This window comes from Lampris incognitus, chromosome 8, assembly GCF_029633865.1.
Source record: "Lampris incognitus isolate fLamInc1 chromosome 8, fLamInc1.hap2, whole genome shotgun sequence".
NCBI lineage: Eukaryota > Metazoa > Chordata > Actinopteri > Lampriformes > Lampridae > Lampris > Lampris incognitus.
Genome location: NC_079218.1, coordinates 38,238,373 through 38,264,682, shown reverse-complemented (window position 1 = coordinate 38,264,682; position 26,310 = coordinate 38,238,373). Strand labels below are relative to the sequence as shown.

The window sequence follows — 26,310 nt, the reverse complement described above, 5'->3', positions numbered from 1 at the left end:
CATAGACTTTTTTTCCCTAATCAGACAATAGGACACTGATGGATTCAGATTGGCCCTGAATCACTCTCCCTCATCTCCCTTCTCATCTGGTCTCTTGTTAATCAGTCAGCCATGCTACTGAATCACACAGCCGTCTGAATGGAATAAAAAAAGATGCTGTTGCTTTTGTTTGATAAAGAGAATGGTGATGGCCTCTGGAAGCTGAGAGCCGGGATCAATGGCTCTGTGAAAGCCACAAAGCACCATGCGACAGAGTGCCATTAGCCTTCATGTGAGCACTGTGGCTGTGTGGACACAATGACATCATCATCGTCATTCACAAGCATGGAAGTGACAAAGCAGAGGCCATTTGCAGTTTGTTTATGAATGTATATGCGAGTAAGTGAGCCAGACAGACAAAGAGGTATAGAGTGTGTGCAAGTACGCATAAAAACATTGGAGTGTTTTGCATGTGAAATAGTGTCAATATTTATTGTGTATTTGAGTGAATATTCAACTTTGTTGTCATGCATCATTGTGCATAAGTTTGTCCGTGTTTGTTTGCGTTCCTAGTTACAAGAGTGTGCACAAATTTGCACGTGTCTTTGTGTGGGCTGTCTGTGTGCTTGACTTGACAGTACATGATAGCCATGCTGGCAGTTTTGCGGAGTAATTAATTGGTCAAGAGCAATGTCTTCTCTCACTAGCACTGACAAAACGCGGAGCTTAATGATGCCCGGGTCAAGCGTGAAATAATGAAATGAAATCAAGGCTCTAATGGAATGCTACAAAAGGACTATTAAATATAAGCCTTGGCTTGCACAGTCACTTTTCAATGGCTCCAGATGCTAAGACTATGACAGCTGCTAGTGGACAAGGCTGATAATGATAACGATAATGACAACGACGATGTCCCATTATACATTTCAGGCATTTAAGCTGAGCTTAAAGCTTGCTTATGGTTGTTAAAAGTGTTACTATAAAGTAAGACTATTTTAACAGGTAAACCTGTAGCCTCCACAATAGCCAACGTTTTTCTGGCTTACACAGGTGGTGAAAAACAAGTCTTACAGTTCATTATGACATCTATAAAGAGAGACTGCGTATTTATAATTTGGAACTGAAAAATGCAAGGCAGTCCTACTTCTCTGACATCATTGCCAAAAACAATAATAAAGTGCATGGCTTGTTTGCTACTGTCGACAGGCTAACAAACCCTCCTGTGGCAGTAGCCTCTGAATTCCTATCTACCAGGGCTTGCAATGAATGTGCCTCCTTCAATGACAAAATTCAGAAAATTAGACAGGCAGTCAGTGCCTCCGTACTAGGTACAGGGAATGTGTTGTCCCTATGTCCACCTAAAATCAATTCAAATAGCATGACACAATTTGATCCCATAAACCATAAAAACTTGGAAGACATTATACAACATCTGAAATCCTCCTCCTGCTGCCTTGATATTCTGCCAACAGACTTTTTCAAAAATGTTTCCGATCTTCTACAAATTGTCAACATGTCTCAGGTTTCTTCCCACAGGCCCTAAAAACTGTAGCCATCACGTGACTCTTAAAAAAATAACCTAGACACTTCACTAGTGAACAATTATAGGCCCATATCAAACCTCTCGTTTCTAAGTAAAATCACTGAAAAAGCCATTTTCCAGCAACTGAAAAACTTCTTGGTACTAAACAACAGTTTTGATGTCTTCCCGTCAGTAAGGATTTCAACGACACCACAGCACTGAGACTGCTATTGTTAAGGTCTTTAATGACATCCACTTAAACACAGATAGTGGCAAACATTTCAATCCTGGTCTTACTGGATCTCAGTTCTGCATTTGACACAGTCAACTACACCATATTGGTAGACCAATTTGAAAACTGGGCGGGACATTCTGGCACGGCACTAAACTGGTTTGAATCCTACTTAAAGGACAGGGATTACTTTGTGTCTATCGGTAATTACAAATCTGAGTTTACAAAAACGGCCTGTGGAGTTCCCCAAGGCTCCATTCTGGGGTTGCTTCTGTTTAACATCTATATACTCCTACTAGTACAGATTATGGAAAACAACAAAATATGTTAATGTAATTATGCAGATGAAATACAGATTTACATAACCATATCACCAGGAGACAGATTATCATTCCATACAAGCACTAAGTAAGCTCATTGAACAAATCGACGACTGGATATCTCAGAATTTTCTTCAATTAAACAAAGAAAACTGAAGTAAATTTTCTTTGGAGCCAAGTAAGAACGATTAAAAATCAGCGCTCAGCTACAATCAGTAATGTTAAAAACCACAAACTAAGCCATAAATCTCGGTGTAATCATGGACTCAGACCTTAATTCATCTAGCCACATTATGATAATTACAAAGTCGGCCTACTATCACCTGAAGAATATATCAAGAATTAAAGGATTTATGTCTCAGCAGGACTTGGAAATACTTGTCCATTCATTTATCCTCAGTCAACTTAACTACTGTAACAGTGTCTTCACAGGTCTCTCTCTAAATAAATAAATGAAAGAATTTTTTTTTTGCTCAACCAGCTGTAGCTGATTCAGAATGCTGCTGCTCGAGTCCTTACTAAGACCAAAAAAGTGGCTCACATCACTCCAGTTCTGAGGTCTTTACACTTGCTTCTTGTCTGTCAAAAATTGATTTTAAAACTCTGCTCTTCGTTTATAAAGCACTGAATGGTCTAGGGCCAGAATACCTTTCTGATCTTCCGCTACCATATGAACCAACCAGATCTCTCAGATCGTCAGAGACAGGTCTGTTTTCCATCCCTGAAGTCAAAACTAAACATGGAGAGGCAGTTTTAAGTTTTTATGCACCATCTATCTGGAACAAACTCCCAGAAATCTGCAGGTCTGCTGCAACTCTGATTTTTTTTTAAATCAAGAATGAGGACTTTCATATTCACTGCTTCCTTTTATTCAAAGCTTTTGATTATCATCTTACACTGCCCTGCAACTATTACTCAATTTTTTTGTTTCCAAATGTCTTTATTACTTTATGTTGCTTTTCTTAATGTCTTTTATGTCTTATGTAAAGCACTCTGAATTGTCTTGTTGCTGAAATGTGTTATATAAATAGTGCCTCGTCTTAATAAACATTATACTATGTTTGTTATCATCTTCCATCTTTGCGGTGGAAGGGCTGAGCTAGTTGCTTTGGTCTAAATGGCAACTAAGCAAATTGTTGCTATGGACAAAAGTTGCCAGGTTAAGGGTAGATTTGGCCACAATGCCTTTTTTTTTTGCTTGTAGGTTAATTTAAATAAACCAGAATTTAATGAAGAATTCTTGGACTGTGTAGAAATGATGTGGCTCATCAGGAACACAACACACCTTCATCATCATCATCATCAGGTCGAGTGTCCTCGGATGGATCTGACCCTCTCACACCAGCCATCTCTATCCTGCGTTGTGTAAGAATCATATCCATCTTTCGATAGCTTGTTTAGTAAGACGCGTCTTACTAAAACACATCCATGTTTTGCTACAACTATGGACGTGAGCAGTATCAGATTTGACTGAGTTGGTGACCCTGACCGTTGACCACAAAAAGGTTCTTGGCTCATTGTCTTGAGTTTCACCATTGGTCATTGATTGGCTCTTCCGCTGACATATCACATCCACTACACTGCACACCTTAGATGTGATATAATTTCCATATATCACATCCATTTGATTTAGGTGTGCCAGCACACTAACCACCATTGACAGAAAGACAGACAGTGGCAGAACTAACAATTGTCAATACTGTCAATGCTGGTTCTTTGACACACCTACATCCAACAGAGCCATTATTAATGTTATTAGCTGCAGCTGTGCTTATTCTGCTATGCTAACATCACAGACTTACCAAGACCATGTTTTTACCTTTATATAGTTTTAACATGTAGATGTTAGCAAATTCACTAAAATGTCCTATGGTTACATTACTCTACAACTGTGTTACTCTTTACGCGGCTCACGAGCCGCATGCGGCTCGTGAGACTTTGTTTTCCACCTCATATAGATCCACTGATAACAATAAGAACATAGCTATAACTTACTTCTACAGGTTCCGTTTGTGTCCTGTTTTAGCACATTGAAATGAATTATCCAGCAGATGTCAGCATACTGAAGATATGTCAAAGAACGTAGACTACGTAATAGTGTGGGATCATGGATATAGCCCATGTGTGTAGCTTTGTATTTGCGAAATGTTTTGCAAGCTCTATGGCTCTTTGAGGAATGGTCTTACTCATAAGTGGCTCTCCTAAGAAAATGAGTGAGTACCACTGCTCTACAATAAGTGAAATATATGGAAGTACTGTATCTCTCTATTGAGATACAGCAAGATTATTAAAATGTTTCTACTAGTTTCAGCAATGGCGTCAAAAACTTATCTCCTAAGTATTTTGAAAGTTCCCCAAAAAGATTCCAAAATTATATTCAAGGCTCAAAGTTTAAAGGAAAAGTTTTTGGTTAAAGAATATCCTCACCTTTATAGGATAATGGGAGGGTTTTCTCTGCATGTTTGGTCCTTTTCAACACCAATTGGCATCATATCCACACAGTAACAAGCATTTAACTTTTAGGAGGTGCCCTGTGCAAACAGTCTTCCACTTCCACTATTGACCACTGAGTGGTTTTACTAAAGAATTAAGTGCCTTTGCTGAAGGGCTTTTTGATGGCTGCTCTTTAACAATTCTGAAGATGGTCTTTTTTGTTTAGCTCATTTAATACTATGGTAATTCGGCTATTGCAGTGGAGTTTGAGAATTCTAAATCTCCAAGAGCCACTCCAAATGCAAGTACTTTTCTGTCACTACCTTCCACCCTGCTGAATTGAAATAATAACAATAGAAAAAAAAATCTCACTGAACTTTAGCTGACGACGTTTTAGTAGTGATGTTACAGTATATGTTGATAGAAGTCTGTTCAGAGACTGGTCTGCCATATCTTGTTGTTAGCCACAACAACTTCAGCTGCTCTTCAACTCACTACTATCTGCTTTTTTCTCGGCTGCAAAGCCGAGGATGTAAAACGCCCTGCCGTTTGTCCAAGGGAAGCTTTGTCAGCTGCTAGCTATTAAAATGAGCAGCTATGAAATTTTTGATGATTTGCATATTTGTTGATTAGTGCTTGTCTTAAATATATAACAATGGTTGAAAGTACCAAAGAGGACATTTGCTTGCATACAAATCTGCAGGAATGTTAATTTAAGGGAGGGGAGGAGATAACTCATTTGCTGTAATTACCAATATCTCTACTTGAATAGTCATTATGGCAAAAGCACATTGCATGTATCTAAATAGGTTTTAAGGGAATAATATTGAAAAATCCCCACACCTTGTAAAATCCTTGAAACAATATTCCCAAAATCTTTTTACCTGAAGGGCTTGGGCGGCAGTATACTGAAGCGTGTTTTCTCCAGCATCTTCCTGATCTTGTTGCGTCCTCCTGACACGGTGTTGGCCTTCATCTTCCTGGTGCTCTTGTGGTCAGTGGGGAACTCCATGTCCCCAGGAAGATCGGGGATGGAGAAGCGATTCCCTTTCTTCTCCTGGATCTTAGGGATGTGCGGACCGCCATTCTTCTTCTCATGTGCTATTCTGCTCAAGAGCTCTTTGAAAACTGAGTGGAATCAGGAGGAATGGAAGGAGGAAGAAGATTGTTTTGTTTCGGACTCAAAGATAAATGGTACAACTATCACAACTGCTTCTACAATAACTATTACAGATGCTGCTGTTGGCACGAGTATGACTGCCAGTGATACTAAAACTGCTATTATAACTACTTCTACTACTACCACTGTTACTCCTGCTACTACAACTACCACTACTACAATGCTTGTGCTTCTTCACAGGGAGGTCATCAGTCAACGTTAGCTTTAGAATATCTCACACTAGTCTCGCAGCTGGAAAAGATTCAGTGTCAGATCTGAACAATACTCTAAGCACTGGATGACAAAAAGCTCACCAAATATGTTGGTTTTGACAGTGAGGGAGAGATGTGTGTTATTCCTCAGGATGTCGACAGCTTTGGCGTAAGAGATGTTCTCAAAGTTCTGACCATTGATTTCCATGATCTGCAATAGGACAGAGGACATGGCTTAAAGGGGCTATGTGATATTTCCACTTTCCTTAAGCTTAATGGGCCCAGCAAATATCAGGGGGGGTTGCTGACAGATGGTGATTGAAACAAAGTATATGACTGTTGTGTCTTCTTATCAAACCTCACAGCTGGAAGTCACCAACCTACATTGCCCAAGAAGACAGACAAAACTTAAGGGGTAATCTTAAAACCAAGTTATTTTACAACATTCTTCATCAGCAAATATCCTCCTGCATGACAGTATGGCTTCTAAAGGGTCCTACTAATCACCCCAAAGTACCCGAGTATACCCCAAAGTATCAAAAAGTATCCCAAAGCGTACCCCAAAATACCCCAAAGTGTACCTCAAAGTATACCCCAAATGATGGACAGTTGAGAATTCCAATCATCTCCCAGCTAGCCAAAAAGCCAGGTCAAAAATAAACAGCAAAAAGTGAACGTACTACCTCAAAGCGAAGGAAAGTGACTGCATACGTACCTTCATGCAAGATAAGAAATGCCAATAAGAGAATTGGTAAGTTTTTCCTCAGGTTCTTTCTATTCTTCTAGCCAGTTCATCATGCATGTGCTGACCTTTCCGTGTCATTGCCGCCTGCACATTCTTTTGTTCCAGGTCTCTGCATAGTGACACACACTCACACAGTGCAGATGCACCAGCTTGATAATTTCTAATATTTTCAATAAATATTAATTGTAATTTTCAAATTTTCAGTACAATAGGATAAAGGGTATATTGTTTAAAACAACAACATTTTCTAAGGGAAAAAAATAAGTGTTGCTCATGGTTATTGTTCCTTTTGACAACAAGAGTGAGTTAAAAATCAGGACAACAGTCATAGTTTGTGTGTGTGCGCGCATCTCTGTAGGTGTTACTGTGTGCTGTACTGTGGTAGTTGGTAGTGCTTTGGGGTATTTTGGAGTACTTTGGGGTATACTTTTGGGTATACTTTGGGGTGACTAGTAGGACCCCTTCTAAAGCGATCACCTGCTATCACGTTTAGCTCAGTATTTATCAACATGATTGAACTACATTTTTGGATTGATCAGATTAGCGAGTATACCACTTCTAAAATAACATAGCATTGTTCCGTTCAATCACACTGTCACATTCTCTCTCTCACCTGATCTCCACGCTTGAGGCCCGCCTCCCTAGCCTTGCTGCCCTCCTCCACCGACTCAACAAAGATGCCAAAGCACCTCTCGCTGCCGCCCTGCAGGCTGAAGTAGAGAGGGGACTCCCTGGAGGCTTTCTGGAGTGTGATCTGCCTCCACTTAGCCTTGGCTGCACATGCTATATTCAGCAGCCGAAGGTGGCCCTTCATTTTCTGACAAAGGAGAGAGAAGAGGGGGAATGAAAAAGAGGTGACAGTGGAAAAAAACAACATTTTGAGGCAAAGCTTTGTGGTTCTGGAAAGAGAACAAAAAAACTGGGATGACAATAACTTGTAAGTGCTTTGAAATTATAGAAAAGCAAATGGCTTGTGAACAGCAGAAGAGAACCAAAAATAGGGGTCGCCACAGTGGATCATCCATTTCCATTTCTTCCTGTCCTCTGCAACTTCCTGTGTCACACCAGCCACCTGCATGTCCTCTCTCACCACATCCATAAACCTCCTTTTTGGCCTTCCTCTTATCCTCTTCCCTGGCAGCTCCATATTCAGCATCCTTCTCCCAATATACCGAGCATCTCTCCTCCACACATGTCCAAGCCATCTTAATTTTGCCTCTCTTGCTTCGTTTCCAAACCATCCAACCTGAGCTGTCCCACTAATATACTCGTTCCTAATCCTTCTTAGTCACTCCCACTGAAAATCTTGGCATCTTCAGCTCTGCCACCTCCTGTCTTTTCGTCAGTGCCACTGTCTCCAAACCATATAACACAGCTGGTCCCACAACCATCTTGTAAACCTTCCCTTTAACTCTTGCTGGTACCTTTCTGTCACAAATCACTCCTGACACTCTTCTCCACCCACTCCACCTTGCCTGCACTCTCTTCTTCATCTCTCTTCTGTACTCCTCGTTACTTTGGACGGCTGACCCCAAGTATTTAACTTCATACGCCTTCATCACCTCTACTCCTTGCATCCTCACCATTCCACTGTCCTCCCTCTCATTCACGTATATGTATTCTGTCTTGCTCCTACTGACTTTCATTCCTCTTCTCTCCAGTGCATACCTCCACCTCTCCAGGCTCTCCTCAACCTGCACCCTACTATCGCTGCAGATCACAATGTCATCCGCAAACATCAGAGTCCACGGAGACTCCTGCCTGAGCTCATCCGTCAGCCTGTCCATCACCATTGCAAACAAGAAAGGGCTCAGAGCTGATCCTTAATGTAATCCCACCTCCACCTTGAACCCATCTGTCATTCCAACCGCACACCTCACCACTGTCACACTGCCCTCATACATATCCTGCACCACTCCTACATACTTCTCTGCAACTGCCAACTTCCTCATACAATACCGCACCGCCTCTTTCGGCACCCTGTCGTATGCTTTCTCTAAATCTACAAAGACACAATGTAACCCCTTCTGGCCTTCTCTATACTTCTCAATCAACATTCTCAAAGCAAACAACACATCTGTTGTGCTCTTTTATGGCATGAAACCATACTGCTGCTCGCTAATCATCACCTCTCCTCTTAACCTAGCTTCTATTACTCTTTCCCATATCTTCATGCTGTGGCTGATCAACTTAATACCTCTGTAGTTGCTGCAGTTCTGCACATCACCCTTGTTCTTGAAAATCGGTACCAGTATGCTTCTTCTCCACTCCTCAGGCATCCTCTCACCGTCCAAGATTGTGTCAAACAATATATTTAAAAACTCCACGGCCATCTCTCCTCAACATCTCCACGCCTCCACAGGTATGTCATCTGGACCAACTGCCTTCCTACTCTTCATCCTCTTCATAGCTGCCCTCACATCCTCATTCACTATGCCCGCATCATCCAACCTTCTCTCTCGCTCTAATTTTTTTAATTAATTCATCAGCCCCTCAAAGTACTCCTTCCACCTTCTCAGCACACTCTCCTCACTTGTCAGCACATTTTCATCTCTATCCTTGATCGCCCTAATCTGCTGCACATCCTTCCCAGCTTGGCCCCTCTGTCTAGCCAGTTGGTACAAGTCCGTTTCTCATTAGTACTTTTTTTTTAAATTTGGATTTTTTTCCTCCTTTTTCTTCCCAATTGTATCCAGCCAATTACCCCACTCTTCCAAGCCATCCCGGTCACTGCTCCACCCCCTCTGGGGGTGGGGGAGGGCTGCAGACTACCCACATGCTTCCTCCAATACACGTGGAGTCGCCAGCCGGTTCTTTTCACCTGACAGGGAGGAGTTTCGACAGGGGGACGTAGTGTGTGAGACGATCACGCTATTCCCCCCAGTCCCCCCTTTCCCCCGAACAGGCACCCCGACCAACCAGAGGAGGTGCTAGTGCAGAGACCAGGCCACATACCCACATCCTGCTTCCCACCCACAGACACAGCCAACTGTGTCTGTAGGGTTGCCCAACTAAGCCAGAGGTAACACGGGGATTTGAACCAGTGAGCCCTGTGTTGGTAGGCAACAAAATAGACCACTACGCTACCCGGACGCCCAGTAGTTTTATTTTTGATATTAGAAATCATGATACAACTATGACACCAATAGTCCATTTGAACTTAAGGTGTATGAACACCTTCCTTGAAAAGAGAAAATGGTTCAAGTGACTCACTTTTCCACAAACTGACAGTCCACAGTCTATTGCTTTCAATCGCTGTGAAGTTCAAATTAACTTCAAAGATAACATTTAACTTTGAATCTTACTGTCGCTTCTAGATGTTTCTCAAAGTCTTCCAGGAAGCGTGTCATGGCAGGGTCGCCCTCAAAGTCATTGAAGTGGTTGTTGACCCAAAGCAACACGATTCTTGTCACCTGCAGACAGAAAGAGACTTCTCTTCATTGCTGTGGCCTATTGCACACATCTTCACAAAGACTTGGCTCACACTCGTAGTCCTCAGCAAATCATGAGGCTATCACAGCAAGCATCACATCTACAGTACTGAAGACTTTCTAAAACAGCAGATGTCAGCAAACGTACCGGGTCTCTTTTCTTTTTGGCTAGTCTATTTTGAGCTATTGTTTTGTTTTTTACTGCTGTGTTTTATTGTAATTGATGTTAGGTGACCTTGAGTGTCATGAAAAGTGCCTTTAAATGCATTATTATTATCCTTATTATTATTTTTTATCATTATTATTATCATTACTCATATTGCTTACTGAATGATAAAAATCTGTAATCGGGTAGAAGTTACACATAGCCCTCCAAATGTGAGTACACAGGCGTCGACTCACACAGAGCTTGAGCTATGCTTCCCAAATATGAAATAAAGACCACATAGACTATATTCATTAGCAGTTGGTGAACGTTAAGACTTTGACAGCATTTGCAGGACGGTTAAAGTGGTTCAGTTCTGTGTGTCATACTTCACTTACCACCGAAGGAGCAAGTCTCTTTTTGCTTGTCCTGCCTCAGCAGCGAGGCCAGTGGACAGAGTTAACAGTATAACAGCCCAGGCTTAGTAGACATTTGATGTCTTGCACGAATGATCAATGCATTCGACACAAACTCTTACTGTCGATCTTTTTCACACAGAAAAAAGTATGTGCATACTATTTTTTCTTTCATTCCACCATCCCTCTTTCTCTCTCATGCACATATTTTATTTCCTTCTCACTCCCCGTACCCAAGAGGGTCGAATTCCCTTCAAAGAGGTAGAAGATGAAGAGGCCAAATGATTAAACCATAAAGACTATTGACAGCACAAGAGTAATTTCATGTTAAATCGGTTATGGACTATGTGAGTGTCATGCCTAGACAAATCTCAGTTGGGCTCAAAGACAGCTGAGTTGGCTAAGGTCGTACTATCGACCAGTGGCTGCGCGGCTCACACACGAATTTTCACAGAGACACACGAACACAACAGATGCCAGTCAATAGGAAAAAAAAAAGCTTCTACATTCACATACAGAGACACATAGGTGAACATACGTACAACATGTACACACAAATTAACAGACACACAAGAACACTGTAACGTACTGTGTCTCGGAGACTGTCAACCTTGAACCACTCCAGAAGTTTCTTGCCGACCTCCATAGGGCTGGACAGGAAGGTCCTGTAGGTCAACAGGAAGTCCTCAATGTAGGTGGGGTCCACTACTGATGGCTCCTCTACAAGGTGCATGATCAAGCGCTCTGGGGTTCCCTGGGAAGAAAAGATACCACATGCATCATGATGCACAATCACCAACATGCATTTACAATAGCCATTATGTTGCACATGTACACGCACGCACGCACGCACGCACGCACGCACGCACGCACACACACACACACACACACACACACACACACACACACACCTAACCAAAAGAGCATATGTTTGTATCTGCACTCATGCACGAGACACACACACACACACACACACACACAAAAAAGTGTGATTTTATACATTGACATGCACACTGACACACATTTGAATATAGTGGCACACATGCACACAACTAACAAATATAAGGAAAATACACGCAAGCAAACACATGCACACAAACAAACCCAAACAGATGCATATTTTATGTCGACACAATCGTTAAAAGGACAAGGACAAAGACTATAAAGGTGCAGATATTGAACTGAGCTGTCAGTCAAATGGAACATGCCCACACAAACAAGACAATAAGCATTACACTATCAAAATGTATGTCTAAGCTTTTATTACTAAGGCATCCGATACTTTCTAATCTCCCACGAATCTTCCCCTGCAACACTATGGAACTTAATTTATACCCTGTTTTTGAGATGTATGACTAGGATAACTGCAGAAATTTATTTATAACAGTAAATTTTGATGAATACTGCAAAGTTATCAAAGAAGGTTGAATCAGTTCATCTGGATACAACATTTATTGACAGATATGTTTCATCACTCATCTAAATGACATCTTCAGTCGAAACTGACTGCAGGTTTCCCCACCCCTTATAAACAATACAGTTGCATAATGACCAAAACCAATGACCAGTTTCATACACAAATATGGGTGTTACCATTAACTAGAGTTTCAAAAAGCCATGTGTACTACTGGATGGGCACATCCTTGATAGGGAGGAACGCTGGGTTGAACGGGGAGTCAAAGAGGTCATGTAGTATGTGAAGAGGAAACAACCATAAGGGGGGGGGGGCTAAGAGTACATTTGTCATCATCTTACAATGCTGTGATTGCAAACATTCCTAAATCATCTGTGAATAGTACACATAGCCATTGAAACTCTAGTTAATGTCACGCCCATATTTGCATACGAAACTGGCTGTTGGTTTCGGTCATTGTATTGTTTATAAGGGTGAGGATACCTGCAATCAGTTTAGACTGAACAGGTCACGTAGATGAGTGATGAAACGTATCTGTCAATAAACATTGTATCCAGATGAACTGATTCAACCTTCTTTGATTTTCTTACCTGGATTATTGAGCATGCATCAACACACTGCAAAGTTAGAAAACTATGAGGCCATCACCCCACTTAAGGTAATAATGTTCATTTGTTTATCTTGGCTACAAGACCTGACGTTGAGCACACAAAAAATAACATGAACATCCTTTGTTTCTGTCACCCCATGCAACAGAGGTTGCTGGGGGAAGCAAGCTGTCGTATGGGGAATAGAAACTAGAGAAAGACCTCTTAAAATCAGCACAAAAGAACAAGGCTCAAAAAACGTAAAAGAAAAAAAGTAATGTGAATTGACTCATATCATCTATTGGATGAATTTTGAAGCCAATGAGCTTTCTTGGAGCTGTAGCCAAGAGACTCATTCAGAGCCATTATCTGATCGATACCTGGCAGCCTCTGAAGTCTACTGGGAGGAGGATCAAAAGGCCTTGGAGCGTTCAGCAACTGTACTGTACAAACAAACGCTCTGCCAAACACCAATAGTGCTAACAGTGCATCTGAACAATCAATTGGAAATGCTGTGCAATGACATCAGCATTTTTTGTACGAAACATGTGGGCATATTGCATTTATAATGAGGCGATTTTAAAAATCAATCCAAAGCCATTTTATTATTTTCAGCATACAGTCTAAAGATGAAAAGCAAAGGGAATATTTAAAAGAACCTCTAACTCCAGATTAGTTGTTTATTTAACCTCAAGATCTTATTTCCATCTAGCTAATGACATAATGGTCCAAAAACACAACCTTTTATTCATGGATAAAATTCTGCAACCTAATTCAAGCTTGGGTCGAAAAGTCGATCTTTTATTTTTTCTTGCTTTAACTCAAACTTGAACCATTAAAGGTCTGCAAATTTCCTTCAGTGAGCTATTTTGTTTGAATAGAATAAGCAGGATAACTGGCCCACAGAAAAATGATCTCAAAAGCTAAAAACAAAAATCTCTGTTTTTCAAGCAAAAATGTCTTCCATCTCACCTTGATGACAATGTGTCCTTTCCGTGTCCCGCTGCGGTCCAGTTCGCGGTGCTCCTTCACCATGACGATCTCCCCCTCCTCCTCCACTTTGTGTGTGTTCTTCTCCACATGGTTAAGGATGCGCCAGTAGTCTTCCTGGGCGATGCAGACGAACTGGTCGAGGAGGACATGGGGACAGCGGGTGAACTTGTAGAAGAGCAGGATGTTGCTCCGCACCAAGAGCGGGTGCTCAAAGAGCAGCACCCCTGAGCCATGAGGGGAGCAGGGCGACAGAGGCATGGGCCTTTTGGCTCAAAGGCTTGCTGGAGACTTACTATTTAGCCACACTCTCGTCTTTTCGATTTGCTAGTTAAAAGCTAGCTAAATTTACCTGAGGAGCTCTTTGGCAGGGATCCAAGAGCAGCCCTCTTTACAAGTGTCCACAAATGTTAAAGTGAGCCTAAACGCAAGAAGTATTTTAAGTGTATACTGTCAGAATGCCACTACAATGATATCCCCCTTAAATGCTGTAATGCAAAGGGAGACACCCTCAGTCACGCCCCTCTGCCCAGCGACAAATCCACAGCATAGTCACTTTGACGAAATCATCTACCTCTACATCTTCCTCTTGGGTTACAGACAGGAAACAATGTGTACAGAGGAGGAACTAGGTAGTTTAGAGACTGAAAGAGGGGCTGTAATGACCAATAGCATTTAGGCTACTCTTTATAAACAGTGCCTTCAACCTCTATGTTACCACACTGGCTTCCTCTTAAACTCTAAGAAACAGAATGGAGAAAAAAGGTACTACAGCTGAGGCTATATCAAACACATTCTAAATAAAACATACCACTCTTCTGAACTTACAGTAGGCTTTTGTCTGCACTAATACTATTTTTTTAAAAAAAGGATGTCATCTTGTGTTTTCAGCACTAGACTTATCTTTGTGAGAAAAGTTCATTTTCAGAGGTGCTTTGTTTTATATGTTACTAAATCACCTCCATAACAAATACCTATTTAAATAACCTTGATCTTACGCTTTACCAAAGGTTTTCAAAAGGTTTTCAAAGACACATTAAGGAAAAGTAATTGGTCGCACTTCATATTCACAGTATAAAAAACAAACAACTCTAATAATAAAAAAAAAAAAATTACCATCAGTGAGTACCAGCTTATTTCTGCTACAATATGGCTATTCCAATTACTTCTGCTAACAATCAAAAATATCAGTGCAATCACTGATACTTAGTTAAGTCATATAAACCATTTCGAGTTGCAGTGCTATGGGAAAAAAGCACAAAAAACAAAACAAAACAACAACAAAACACACAGCTCTGAGTTTTTTGACTGGTGTAGCCAGTATGCCACCCCCGCAAACGTGAATGTCCCTGACTCAGTGATCATGTTTACCATGACTGACTGAGTGATCAGCTTGACACGATTGGGCCGCTGAATCAGGTAACCAATAACTTGAATAAAGTTACATGACTGGACGGCCTAACGCCAGGAGGCATGAGGGAGAGCACAGTTAAAGCACCCCAAATAACAATCACTCTGAAGAAACACTGGCGAATTCACAAAAGGATTGCGCAGCTTTTGCGGCTGCTAAACCTGCACAAATAAGCCAAAAAGAAACCGTGTAATTCTCAAAGGTCCCGCAAAGGGTGAAATGCACCCCTATTTGCGCTGCCAAGAAAATAGTATCTCGGTGCTCCAATGGTATTTGCAAGCATTTAAATTAAGTAATGTGCATACATAACTCAAAATTGGCCCCTTTCTATGAAAATGAGCCTCATTGCCAAAAAAGTCCAATTAACAAACACCAGCATTAATAGCCACACGCATTTAGAGTGAAAATTATTAGCGTCTCCAGGGAGTTGGTGGTAACTCACACCCAGACTTTCCAGTGATCATGGCAGCAGTGATTGCAGCCAGGCAAAGGCATCATCATGCCAGGTGTACCCATGAGTGGATATTTCGCAGGAAACTATCAGTTTCTGATTTAACTGAGACCGAAATCATTCGCAGATACTGGTTGCCAGGTCAAACAATCCTTACTATACTTGATGACATCAAGGATGTCACTGAACCTGCCTACTGTGTTCTTGGCACAAAGCCATCTTCTATAGTTTGCCACATGGATAATTGCAATCAGATGCAAAACAAGGGCAAATTGGACTCAGCTGCAAATCTTTATGGGCGCATTTGCGCTGTAATATTGTTAGTGCAATATCTTTTGTGAATCGGGCCTTGAGATGGGGCAGATAACGGTTGCAAGTGATGAACAATTGATGGTGCTATCAGCTTCCGCAATTCATTCTTTGTGAATTTGCCTGTCAATACAGAGAGTCTTAGAAAAGCGAGAGACATCCGCAGATGGAAACAGATGAAAGAGGAGAGGGAGTTAACAGATCATTAGAGTAGTTATAATTACCATTATATTAAATTAAGTTCTCTTCGAAATCAAACATCCCGAGATATGAGTGGCAAGTATTGTTCTTGAAATTTAATTTACTTGAACGTGGCTTAACCATGTCATGTGATATGCTACTTCAGTACACTTTAACAACAAATATTACTGGAACCACTACAGAAAATTCCAGATGAACATTTAATATCCAGGAATTCACATTATAGATACTATCAATGACTATCCTTCTAACAATCTGGCCACAATTTCAAACATTGACCATACACGGTCCAGGCATACAGTGGTCCTTGAAAGTTTGTGAACCCTTTAGATTTTTTTATATTTCTGCATGAATATGACTTAAAACATAATTAGATTTTCACACAAGTTCTAAAAATAGATAAAGATAACCATTTAAACAAATGAGACAAAAATATTACACTTGGTCATTTATTTATTGAGGAAAATGGTCCAATATTACATATCTGTGAGTGGAAAAAGTATGGAACCTCCGCTTTCAGTATCTGGTGTGACCCGACCCCCCCCCCCCATGCAGCAATGACTGCAACTAAACGTTTCTGGTAACTGTTGACCAGTCCTGCACATCGGCTTCGAGGAATTTTAACCCATCCCTCCGTACAGAACAGCTTCAACTCTGGAATGTTGGTGGGTTTTCTCACATGAACTACTTGCTTCAGGTCCTTCCACAACATTTTGATTTGATTAAGGTCAGTACTTTGACTAGGCCATTCCAAAAACATTAACTTTATTCTTCTTTAACCATTCTTTGGTAGAGCGACTTGTGAGCTTAGGGTTGTAGTTTTGCTGCATGACCCACATTCTCTTGAGATTCAGTCACATTCTCTTGAGATTCAGTTCATGGACAGATGTCCTGACATGTTGGTGGGTTTCCTCACATGAACTACTTGCTTCAGGTCCTTCCACAACATTTCGATTTGATTAAGGTCAGGACTTTGACTTGGCCATTCCAAAAACATAAGTTTTATTCTTCTTTAACCATTTTTGGTAGAACGACTTGTGAGCTTAGGGTCGTTGTTTTGCTGCATGACCCACATTCTCTTGAGATTCAGTTACATTCTCTTGAGATTCAGTTCATGGACAGATGTTGTGACATTTTCCTTAAGAATTTGCTGGTATAATTCAGAATTCATTGTTCCATCAATGATGGCCAAGCCGTCCTGGCCAAGATGCAGCAAAACAGGCCCAAACCATAATACTACTACCACCATGTTTCACAAATGGGATAAGGTTCTTATGCTGGAATGCAGTGTTTCCCTTTCTCCAAACATAACGCTTCTCATTAAAACCAAAAAAGTTCTATTTTGGTCTCATCCGTCCACAAAACATTTTCCCAATAGCCTTCTGGCTTGTCCACATGATCTTTAGCAAACTACAGATGGGTAAGTAATGTTCTTTTGGAGAGCAGTGGCTTTCTCCTTGCATCCTGCCATGCACACCATTGCTGTTCAGCAGTCTCCTGATGGTGAACTCATGAACATTAGCCAATGTGAGAGAGGCCTTTAGTTGCTTAGAAGTTACCCTGGGTTCCGTTGTGACCTGGCCAATTATTACACGCCTTGCTCTTGGAGTGATCTTTGATGGTCGACACCTCCTGAGGAGGGTAACAATGGTCTTGAATTTACACAATCTGTCTGACTGTGGATTGGTGAAGTCCAAGCTCTTTAGAGATGGTGTGTAACCTTTTCCAGCCTGATGAGCATCAACAACGCTTTTTCTGAGATCCTCAGAAATCTCTTTTGTTCTTGCCATGATACACTTCCACAAACATGTGTTGTGAAGATCAGACTTTGATAGATCCCTGTTTTGTAAATAAAACAGGGCGCCCACTCACAACTGATTGTTATCCCATTGATTGAAAACACCCAACTGTAATTTCACCTTCAAATTAACTGCTAATCCTAGAGGTTCACATACTTTTGCCACTCACAGATATGTATTTGGGTTTTATTTATCTACTTTTACGATTTGTGTGGAAATCTGATGATGTTTTAGGTCATATTTATGCAGAAATATAGAAAATTCTAAGGTTCACAAACTTTCAAGCACCACTGTATACTAGGTTTTGACCTAGTCTTTTGGGGGATTGAATGCTCCTGTGAGCACACAGCCTTTTTCTTCTTACTTGGTTCTCTCTTACCTGACAGTCATCTCCCTTGGTGCGGACCTCTCCATTCATGAACTGCTTGTCCAGCGAGGGGGAGATACCAAAGCTGTTACCCATACACAGAGTCTCAACCCGGCTCTCTGGGTGGCTGATCTCCACAGCCCCATTCAAGATCACGTACCACAGGTCAAGCTAGGGATGGGCACACAGAGATGATGACATCAGTTAGAATACGTTGACGTCACTTACCACGTCATCAAGCAAAAGGTGTCAGCTGGGTAGTCACTTGTTCATTAACCTGTAATGAGCAGAAACTCTGTCTTGTCCCTGTAATTACAATTAATGACACTTGAAAAAATGTAGAATGTTGAAAAAATGCCCGCAAAAACAACATGAAGCCACCACCCCATGGACCAACCACACGCGGGGATGAGCATTGGGGTAGGGTGCAATGCAGGCCGAGTGGCAGGTAAAAGAGGGGACCGGGGCGTGCCGGTCCTCGGGATGTGGAATGTCACCTCTCTGGCAGGGAAGGAGTCTGAGCTGGTGCGGGAGGTGGAGCAGTACCAACTAGTAGATATAGTTGGGCTTACCTCCACACATAGCATTGGCTCTGGCACTAAATTCCTGGAGAGGGACTGGACTTATTACTTTTCCGGAGTTGGCCAAGGTGACAGGCGCCAGGCGGGTGTAGGGATACTCAAGTCCCCGGTTGAGCGCCGCCATGTTGGAGTTCTAACCAGGGAATGAGACGGTCGCCTCTATACGACTACGAGTCGCTGGGGTGAAGGCTCTGACTACATGTGGAGTAGCCAGCTGTTTTTTTTTCACCTGACAATGAGGAGTTTCGCCAGGGAGATGTAGTGCGTGGGAGGATCATGCTAATCCCTCCAGTTCCCCCTCCCCCCTGAACGGGTACCCCGACCGACCAGAGGAGGCGCTAGTGCAGCAACCGCACACATACCCATATCTGGCTTCCCACCCACAAACACAGACAATTGTGTCTGTAGGGACGCTCAACCAAGCCGGACGTAACGCGGGGATTCAAATCGGTGATCCCTGCATTGGTAGGCAACGGAATAGACTGCCGCACCACCCGAATGCCCAACACTCACTTTTTAATCAAAACTGCTGCCTCCACCTAGTTCATGTAAGTAGTCCCAATTGCATTTTAATTTTGTCAGTGTGACACGTTTCGTCTGTTTTAACCTTTCAAGTTTCTTGGTACATAAATGCAGCACTTGTTCACAATACGTAGGCTTTCAAACCAGATAATTTTCTTTTCATTATTATAGTACATAATATACAAAATGAAGGAAAAAAAAGAACAAGTTATTGTCCCAACAACACGACAGGAGGAATAAGGGAAAGATTCATCCTTAAGAATCTGGGTGATGATGCTTAATAAAGTGTGCACTATGTTTTGCCAATAGACGTTTGCAGACGTGTACAATGAACCTACACTTAAAGATACCTATTCTCTAGTTCAAGCAGCAACTATTCATTTTGCTCTCACATACTGCCCTTGAATTTCCACTTTTTGATTTGCAGCTAAAAAAGGAAACTGGACACAAATGGGGGCATTCTTTTTAGACCGTTTACGTAACTGATGTGCGAGAAACACAGACAGAACCGAACATAGGGTTAGAGTTAATCTTATCTAACCCAAACCTATACCCTATAACCCAAACCTATACCCTATAACCCAAACCTATACCCTAGGCTGGAACCAACCATCAGTTTCCCACACATAGACTTTACTTGGGTGGGCCGCCCAGGTAGATTAACAGCCGCCAAAGTATATTTGGGGACCCATTTTAGCGTTTTTTATTTTTATTCCTCCGAGAGAACGACGCCATCTGCGATCGAGTAAGTAGTGAACAATCTCCCCTCTTTCTACCACTCCCTTTCCTGTTCATTCTGCTATCGCGAGAAGGGTCTACTGACAATTGCACACACTGCAGAAAAACAAAGAGAGAGACGTTCTCTCGTATTATGTCATTAGAAGAGGCAGATATGGACATTTTACAAGCATGGGCAGGTAAAACAACTCCTTTTCGCCTTATTGTGTAATTGTTCTCTGACTTTGGTAGTAGCTTCGAATTCTATGAAAGAAAGTGTCAACTATGCTGCATTGGTAGCTACAAGACTTAAGAGTTTATTCAGCACACGTAACTTGACCATTGCGCAACATGCAGCAAAGTTGTCCTGGCTAGGATTATACTAGTGGTCCGCGGTTTCAGTTACCCGGTCCCAAAATATTAAATGGAAAATTCCAGAAATAAAACAATTCGTAAGTTTTAAATTGCGCACCGTTCTGAGTAGCGTGATGAAATCTCACGCTGTCCCGCTCAGGAAGTGAATCATCCCTTTGTCCAGCGTAGCCACGCTGTATAGATACCCACCCGTTAGTCACTTAGCACTGTTTAAATAGAGTTCGGTACTATCTGCAGTTTCAGGCATCTGCTGGGGGTCTTGGAACAAATCCCCCACGGATAAGGGGGACTACTGTTTTCTCTTCGGGCTATGTCAGTTAGAAAGACACAAACTTTAGCTAAGGTTAGACTACTAATTTTTCATGCATTTAACTCAGCAGATATGAGTATTGAGATAAATCGAAATATTGTGTTAAAGGTCACACGTGTTTGTCATTTGTCACATGTAGTAGACCATTTCTGTGCCAGCAGGTAATGCCGGCCCTTTCCACCGGCTACCACCACAACTATATTTCAGACCTGTGGGAAACACTGAACATGTTACGTAATGTTACATTAGTTGAGAGGAGGGCCCAGAAAGAGGTTCTGTACTCTCAAATTTGGTAAATAAATAAGTATCATCTGCTGGGTTTGGCTGCATCACATGATTTATCACAGAGCAGTCTCTATATAGTGGAAATACTTCTGTTCAACATTTGTCAACTTGAACCAAATAGCACCCTCAGCTCTGAGGGTCTTCTGTTAGTTTGGCAATATAGTGGAGTAGATATGTAAAAAAAATAAAAAAATAAAAAATAAAATCAATATATTGAGAACATTTTCAGATGCAACGCCCTAAAAATAGTCAATTTCACTGATGGACATTGCTGGCACTGCCCAACCAACGGCTCTCAATAGGCTCTAAGCATTATTGCAGCAGAGTTGGCAATGTATTACCGGCTGACATCAAGTGTATTGTGAGTATAATGACCGCGGTGAGGTAGGAGCATATAACTGTAAAAATACTGCATCTTTTTGGAGCAGGGATTTTAAAAGGGACACACAGGCAGGCGTGACAGGACAATCAGGTATCCAGAGAGGATTTTGATGGTGGGTGGGGAGAATGAATAAACCCTGGCCCCTGACGGCCTCCACAAGTTCCCCCCACTGCTGTTTCTCTTACCTAGTCTGACCCAGCCTCTGTCGCCCCATCTCCATCTCCAACTCTTCTCTTCCCTCTCACTAATTCGCTCTATTATTCAGTCAGCTCCTCTCAACTTTCCAGTTGTTTCATCTCTTGCGTGCCTCTCTACCCCACTCTTCTCAATCTCTCTTTCTTTGTGTATTTCTCTGTCAAATAAATCATTGTAGCTTCTCAAAATCTGTTTTCATCCGTTCCCACCCATGCACTCAATCTCTCTTTCTCTGTCACTACCCCTTTAGTTAGTGACCTTTACTCTCGCCCTGTTCATGCATTCCCTCTCTCTCTGGCTCTCTCCGCAGTGTGAGGCTCAGTTGTGAGCAGAGTTGTACTTTTCTCTCTGACCTTCAACATAATTCCACAGAGAGACAGGGAATCTATAGGAGACCTGTCCATCAAACAACACACACACACACACACACACACACACACACACACACACACACACACACACACACACACACACACACACACACACACACACACACACACACACACAGGACTGCAAATGAGGAACCCTGGTTACTTCCTTATGTCTGAGCTTGTGTGTGTGCTTGTGCAAGACATTCTTAGTGACCGCCAATGCAGTTTCCCAACTACCCCTACCTACCTGCTTACCTTGCTGGCTAGCTAGTCACTACCACTTATTACATTGTCTTCTGTACTGGGGCCTTGGTGACTCTTGACAGCCATGAAAGATTTACCTTTTCTCAGCTGCGTAACTTCATTAATTAATTGGGTAGCAACTGAAATTATTGACTGGCAGTGCCTGCACTGGAATTCTAAAGACTGTCTTTGGTTGAAGAATTAGCTTGGGGTAGATTCGGTTATTTCCTGCTGTGTGTCATATCTGTACGCACATACCGTATTTTCCGGACCACAAGTTGCACTGGAGTGTAAGTCGCACTCAGCAAAAAACGCGTTGTTGTGAGGAAAAAAAAAACCCCCCACATAAGTCGCTTCAGTGTATAAATCACATTTATATGGTGGTAGAGTAGTTCCAATTGAGTCACAAAATTAAACAGTGCCATCTAGTGGCCCTAGCCACAGGGCTCTAGGCAAAAGATAAATCCAGGAGCCATTGATTCCTAAACCCAAAAAATTTAGGAGTCAAATCAAATTTTCAGGAGCCAAAATAGTGATGTCATATGCTATTATTAAAGGGGTGCCTCACACTGCCTTCTCTTTCCCCACTCTGTACCGTCTACCTTTGTTTGCTCAGTCTTCTATAGTCTACACAATGTATTCTTTACATACACAATATATGCAATGTTCAATATACTGCAACCGTACTAGAAAGAAAGCCACTTTTTTGTCATTATACCTTACACCGAATTGTATTCTTGCAATGAAATCTGTTCTCTGCATTTAACCCATCCTATTGTAACAGTAGGCAGCTGCAGCGTATTACCGTAAATGCTTAAATGTCCAGTCTTAATTTTTTTAAATATATTTATATATTTGTTACACTTTTTTATTCAACTGAATCGGGCTGGGATGACTCAAATATCACTTGAGAACTTGTCGAGTTGGTCTCGGCATCGTTGGCATCTGATCAGAATACTTTATTCATCCCCGAGGGGATGTAGAGGAGACTGGGTTTGGATGGGCAGGGAGTGAGAAAAAGCCTGATATTTTTCATTTGCGCATTTTGTTTTCTTGCCAGCTGGCTAACATTAGCTAACTATACAATTAGCTACATCCAGGGTTCAAATTACACAGTGGCTTTAAGGGGAGCCCTATTTTCCGGTGTGCTAACTACATGTCACATGGACGAGTGCGTTCAATTGTAGGGTTACTGCAAATACTGTCAATAACATTTCACTTTATACACAGAAAATTTAGCCATGCGGGTAACACAAAGACAGAAAAACAATTCACTGTTGCCATGTTTTTATGTCACTTGAGCAAAAAAATAAATTAAATTAAATTAAAAAATAAAAAATTTTTTTTAGAAAATAATAAAAAAAAACTACCCAGTGAATCGGCCAATGGTTTGCGCTATGCTTCTAAACAGACCAGACCTAGGTTACATCACATGACAACATCAGAACATGCCCACAGCCTCAACTGTTGGTCTAACACAACACACAGGCTAGCAAGACAACAACCACACTCTCAACACAACACTCAAACGCCTACTGCATCATAAAACATGCTGGAGGCAATGTCACTATGATAATACACCATAATACACAGTACCAATCACACTTTTGTTCAACACCTTACAAAAATAGAATTGAAACAGTGCAGGCCTAAATAAAATGACAATCAATACCAGCATACAGCACACAGAATGCAGGTGCATAGCACACACGCCACACATTGCCTGTATTATAGGCTAGCCTATCCTACAGCACGCAAGAAAATCTGATAACAAGCACGAAACTGTCCAGACCCACGGCATGCCTGCCAAGTGTGAAGTCAATCGGATGAACAGTTGTCGAGAAAATCGAAGGACAGACGGACTTAACATACAGAAAAATAAAAGTCTATAAACTGATGCAAAAATGGACGCTGTTTCACAGCTCCCCCTAAAGTTCTCCAAGTAGGCTTTCAGGGGAACTTGTGACCTTTTCAAGAGAGCCGAGCTCCCCTTAATTCGAACCCTGGCTACATCTAACTTCCAAATTCACACTCCATCAAACTAAATTAAACACCATTCATAAAGTTAACACTTCAAATTTTCAACCCGATAAATGTGATATTCAACTATCTTCAACCACTATTCTGTGCAGAGAGGTTTATGTATTGTAAATCATACAGGCGTTCATGCGATAGGTCAGGTAGACACTGGCCCACGAGGAGACGAGAGTTCAGTACACAAAAAACATATGGCCATTTCTTTTTTCGCAGGTAATGATGGCCACTGGCGACTGACAGAAAAAAAAGTGGTTGCAAAATTAAAAACTTAGTCGCATTGGCGACCATTTTAGTCACCATCTGGAGCCCCGAGTTGAAATGCAGTGTATTTGTCTGACAAAATTACATTGCACATGTTGCTTTGGAATATAAGTCACAGGACCAGCCAGACGAGTAAAAAAAAAAACAAAAAAAAAACAGCAACTTATAGTCCAGGAAATACGGCAGTTTATGTAATTTGAAACTGAACTGATGTGATCATCATTTGATGTGCGTTTCTATCACATCTGCTCACACGACGCTTACCTGATCTACCACAAGTGTTTTTGTTAGTCCATCCATACCTCTTGCTTGTCATGCAGAATGACTGTGCTGGCCTGCTCCACCACCTCAAACACCATGACGGTGCACAGATCCCTCCGCACCGACATGGTCATGTTGGCAAAGGCTGGCAGCTGATGCATAAACTCCAGCAGTTGTTCTGTTACGGAGCAGGGGAGAGAAAAGACACAAGTATTTGTTGGTAAGAAAGTACATAGGCAAGTTAAGTAGGTAGTTATAGAAATAAATAGAGAGACAGACAGACGGAGACAGACAGATGGATAGACATGTAACATGACAGATATACAGACATAGAAAGACAGACCAACAGAAACATTAGGCAGACATACAGCTAGATAGAGAGACAGTCACAGAGCACAACAGTCACCTTCAATACGAGGGTAAAAACAGAGATGAACGGAAAGCGAAAACATTCATTTCTATAACTCTTTCACTCAGTGAAACCTACCAGCTGCTCAGGTTTGTTTGGAAAAAAAACCAAAACAAAACACAGTATCAGAGATGTAAAGCGCTTTCACACTTTTCATTTACTGTGCTGTTCACCGCCTGATAGTCACCTCATCCCCCAAGCTCTCCCTCCCTCCCCATAGAGACGGGAGCAGGGTGACCCGACTACAGCCTACAGATGAAACCGTCTCGGGGTAAAGTCAGTCGAATGGATTTTCATTCCTTTATTTATTCTGCATTTCACTTTCTCATTCAGTCCTTTCCTTTTTCGTCACCTCTCTTCTTTTATTGTACTTCTCTTTCACCCAGGTCTACATGGTGATGGACTGACGGTGGTCACGTGGCTCAGGTCCTGGGGAGACATCTGGACACTGCTTGGCATCCTCCTCAGCATATTCTTCATATATCTTATAATTCCATTATAATTCTGTTATCCTCTTTCAATGTTGTATTCTGTAAATTGTGTTTTATTCTGTAAACACAACATCCACTGCACGTCTGTCCATCCTGGGTGAGAGATCCCTCCTCTGTTGCTCTCCTTGAGGTTTCTTCCCATTTTTTCCTCTTACAGGTTTTTTTTTTTAGGGAACTGTTCCTTATCTGATACAAAGGTCTAAGGACAGGATGTTGTATTGCTGTAAAGCCGCCCTGAGGCAAATTTGTACTTGGTGATATTGGGCTATACAAATAAAACTGACGACTTCAAATCATCAACAAATCCACTTCATCCTTCGGGGGTATTTTAACAATCTGAGTGGAGGTTTGTCAGACTGGACAATGCCTTGGGTGTCAGGAAGTACAGACTCTTCGATTTACTATACTTTGATGTGTGTGACTGTCTTGATGCAAAAACAAAATAAAGCTAAAATATACATGAAAACTATTTGCATTTAGTATTATTTTACTGAGGTTTGGTTCCCAACTCCTCCCTCCGATCATTTATTTTCCTTTCCAAAACTGTCTTCTAACTTCCCCAGTAACCCCCTTCTGCTCTCCATTGCTCCTCTCAATGGGCTGTCTGCTTAAGAGGCCGCCAGTGGGAAAGGCCATGGCAAGGCCAGATCCCCAGCTGGTGCCCAGTGAGGCAGCCCCTCTCAATGTCTCTAGGCCCTCTGATGTGACCACTTTCTTATCCAGTCATCCAGGACCCCCACTGGGTCC

At 41.8% G+C, this 26,310-nt stretch overlaps 1 protein-coding gene across 1 annotated transcript in view; it reads right to left on the bottom strand.

Annotated features, from left to right (window-relative positions):
* rapgef6 (Rap guanine nucleotide exchange factor (GEF) 6) overlaps nucleotides 1-26,310 on the bottom strand; it is a 242,786-nt gene that overhangs the window by 60,619 nt on the left and 155,857 nt on the right. The window contains exons 9-16 of the mRNA XM_056285284.1: nucleotides 24,705-24,841; nucleotides 18,136-18,294; nucleotides 13,568-13,720; nucleotides 11,184-11,348; nucleotides 9,908-10,015; nucleotides 7,216-7,419; nucleotides 5,960-6,068; nucleotides 5,371-5,614 (exon numbers count right to left, since the gene is read on the bottom strand). Of these exons, the coding sequence (XP_056141259.1) occupies nucleotides 5,371-5,614; nucleotides 5,960-6,068; nucleotides 7,216-7,419; nucleotides 9,908-10,015; nucleotides 11,184-11,348; nucleotides 13,568-13,720; nucleotides 18,136-18,294; nucleotides 24,705-24,841 (1,279 nt within the window). The remainder of the gene's footprint in view (nucleotides 1-5,370; nucleotides 5,615-5,959; nucleotides 6,069-7,215; nucleotides 7,420-9,907; nucleotides 10,016-11,183; nucleotides 11,349-13,567; nucleotides 13,721-18,135; nucleotides 18,295-24,704; nucleotides 24,842-26,310) is intronic.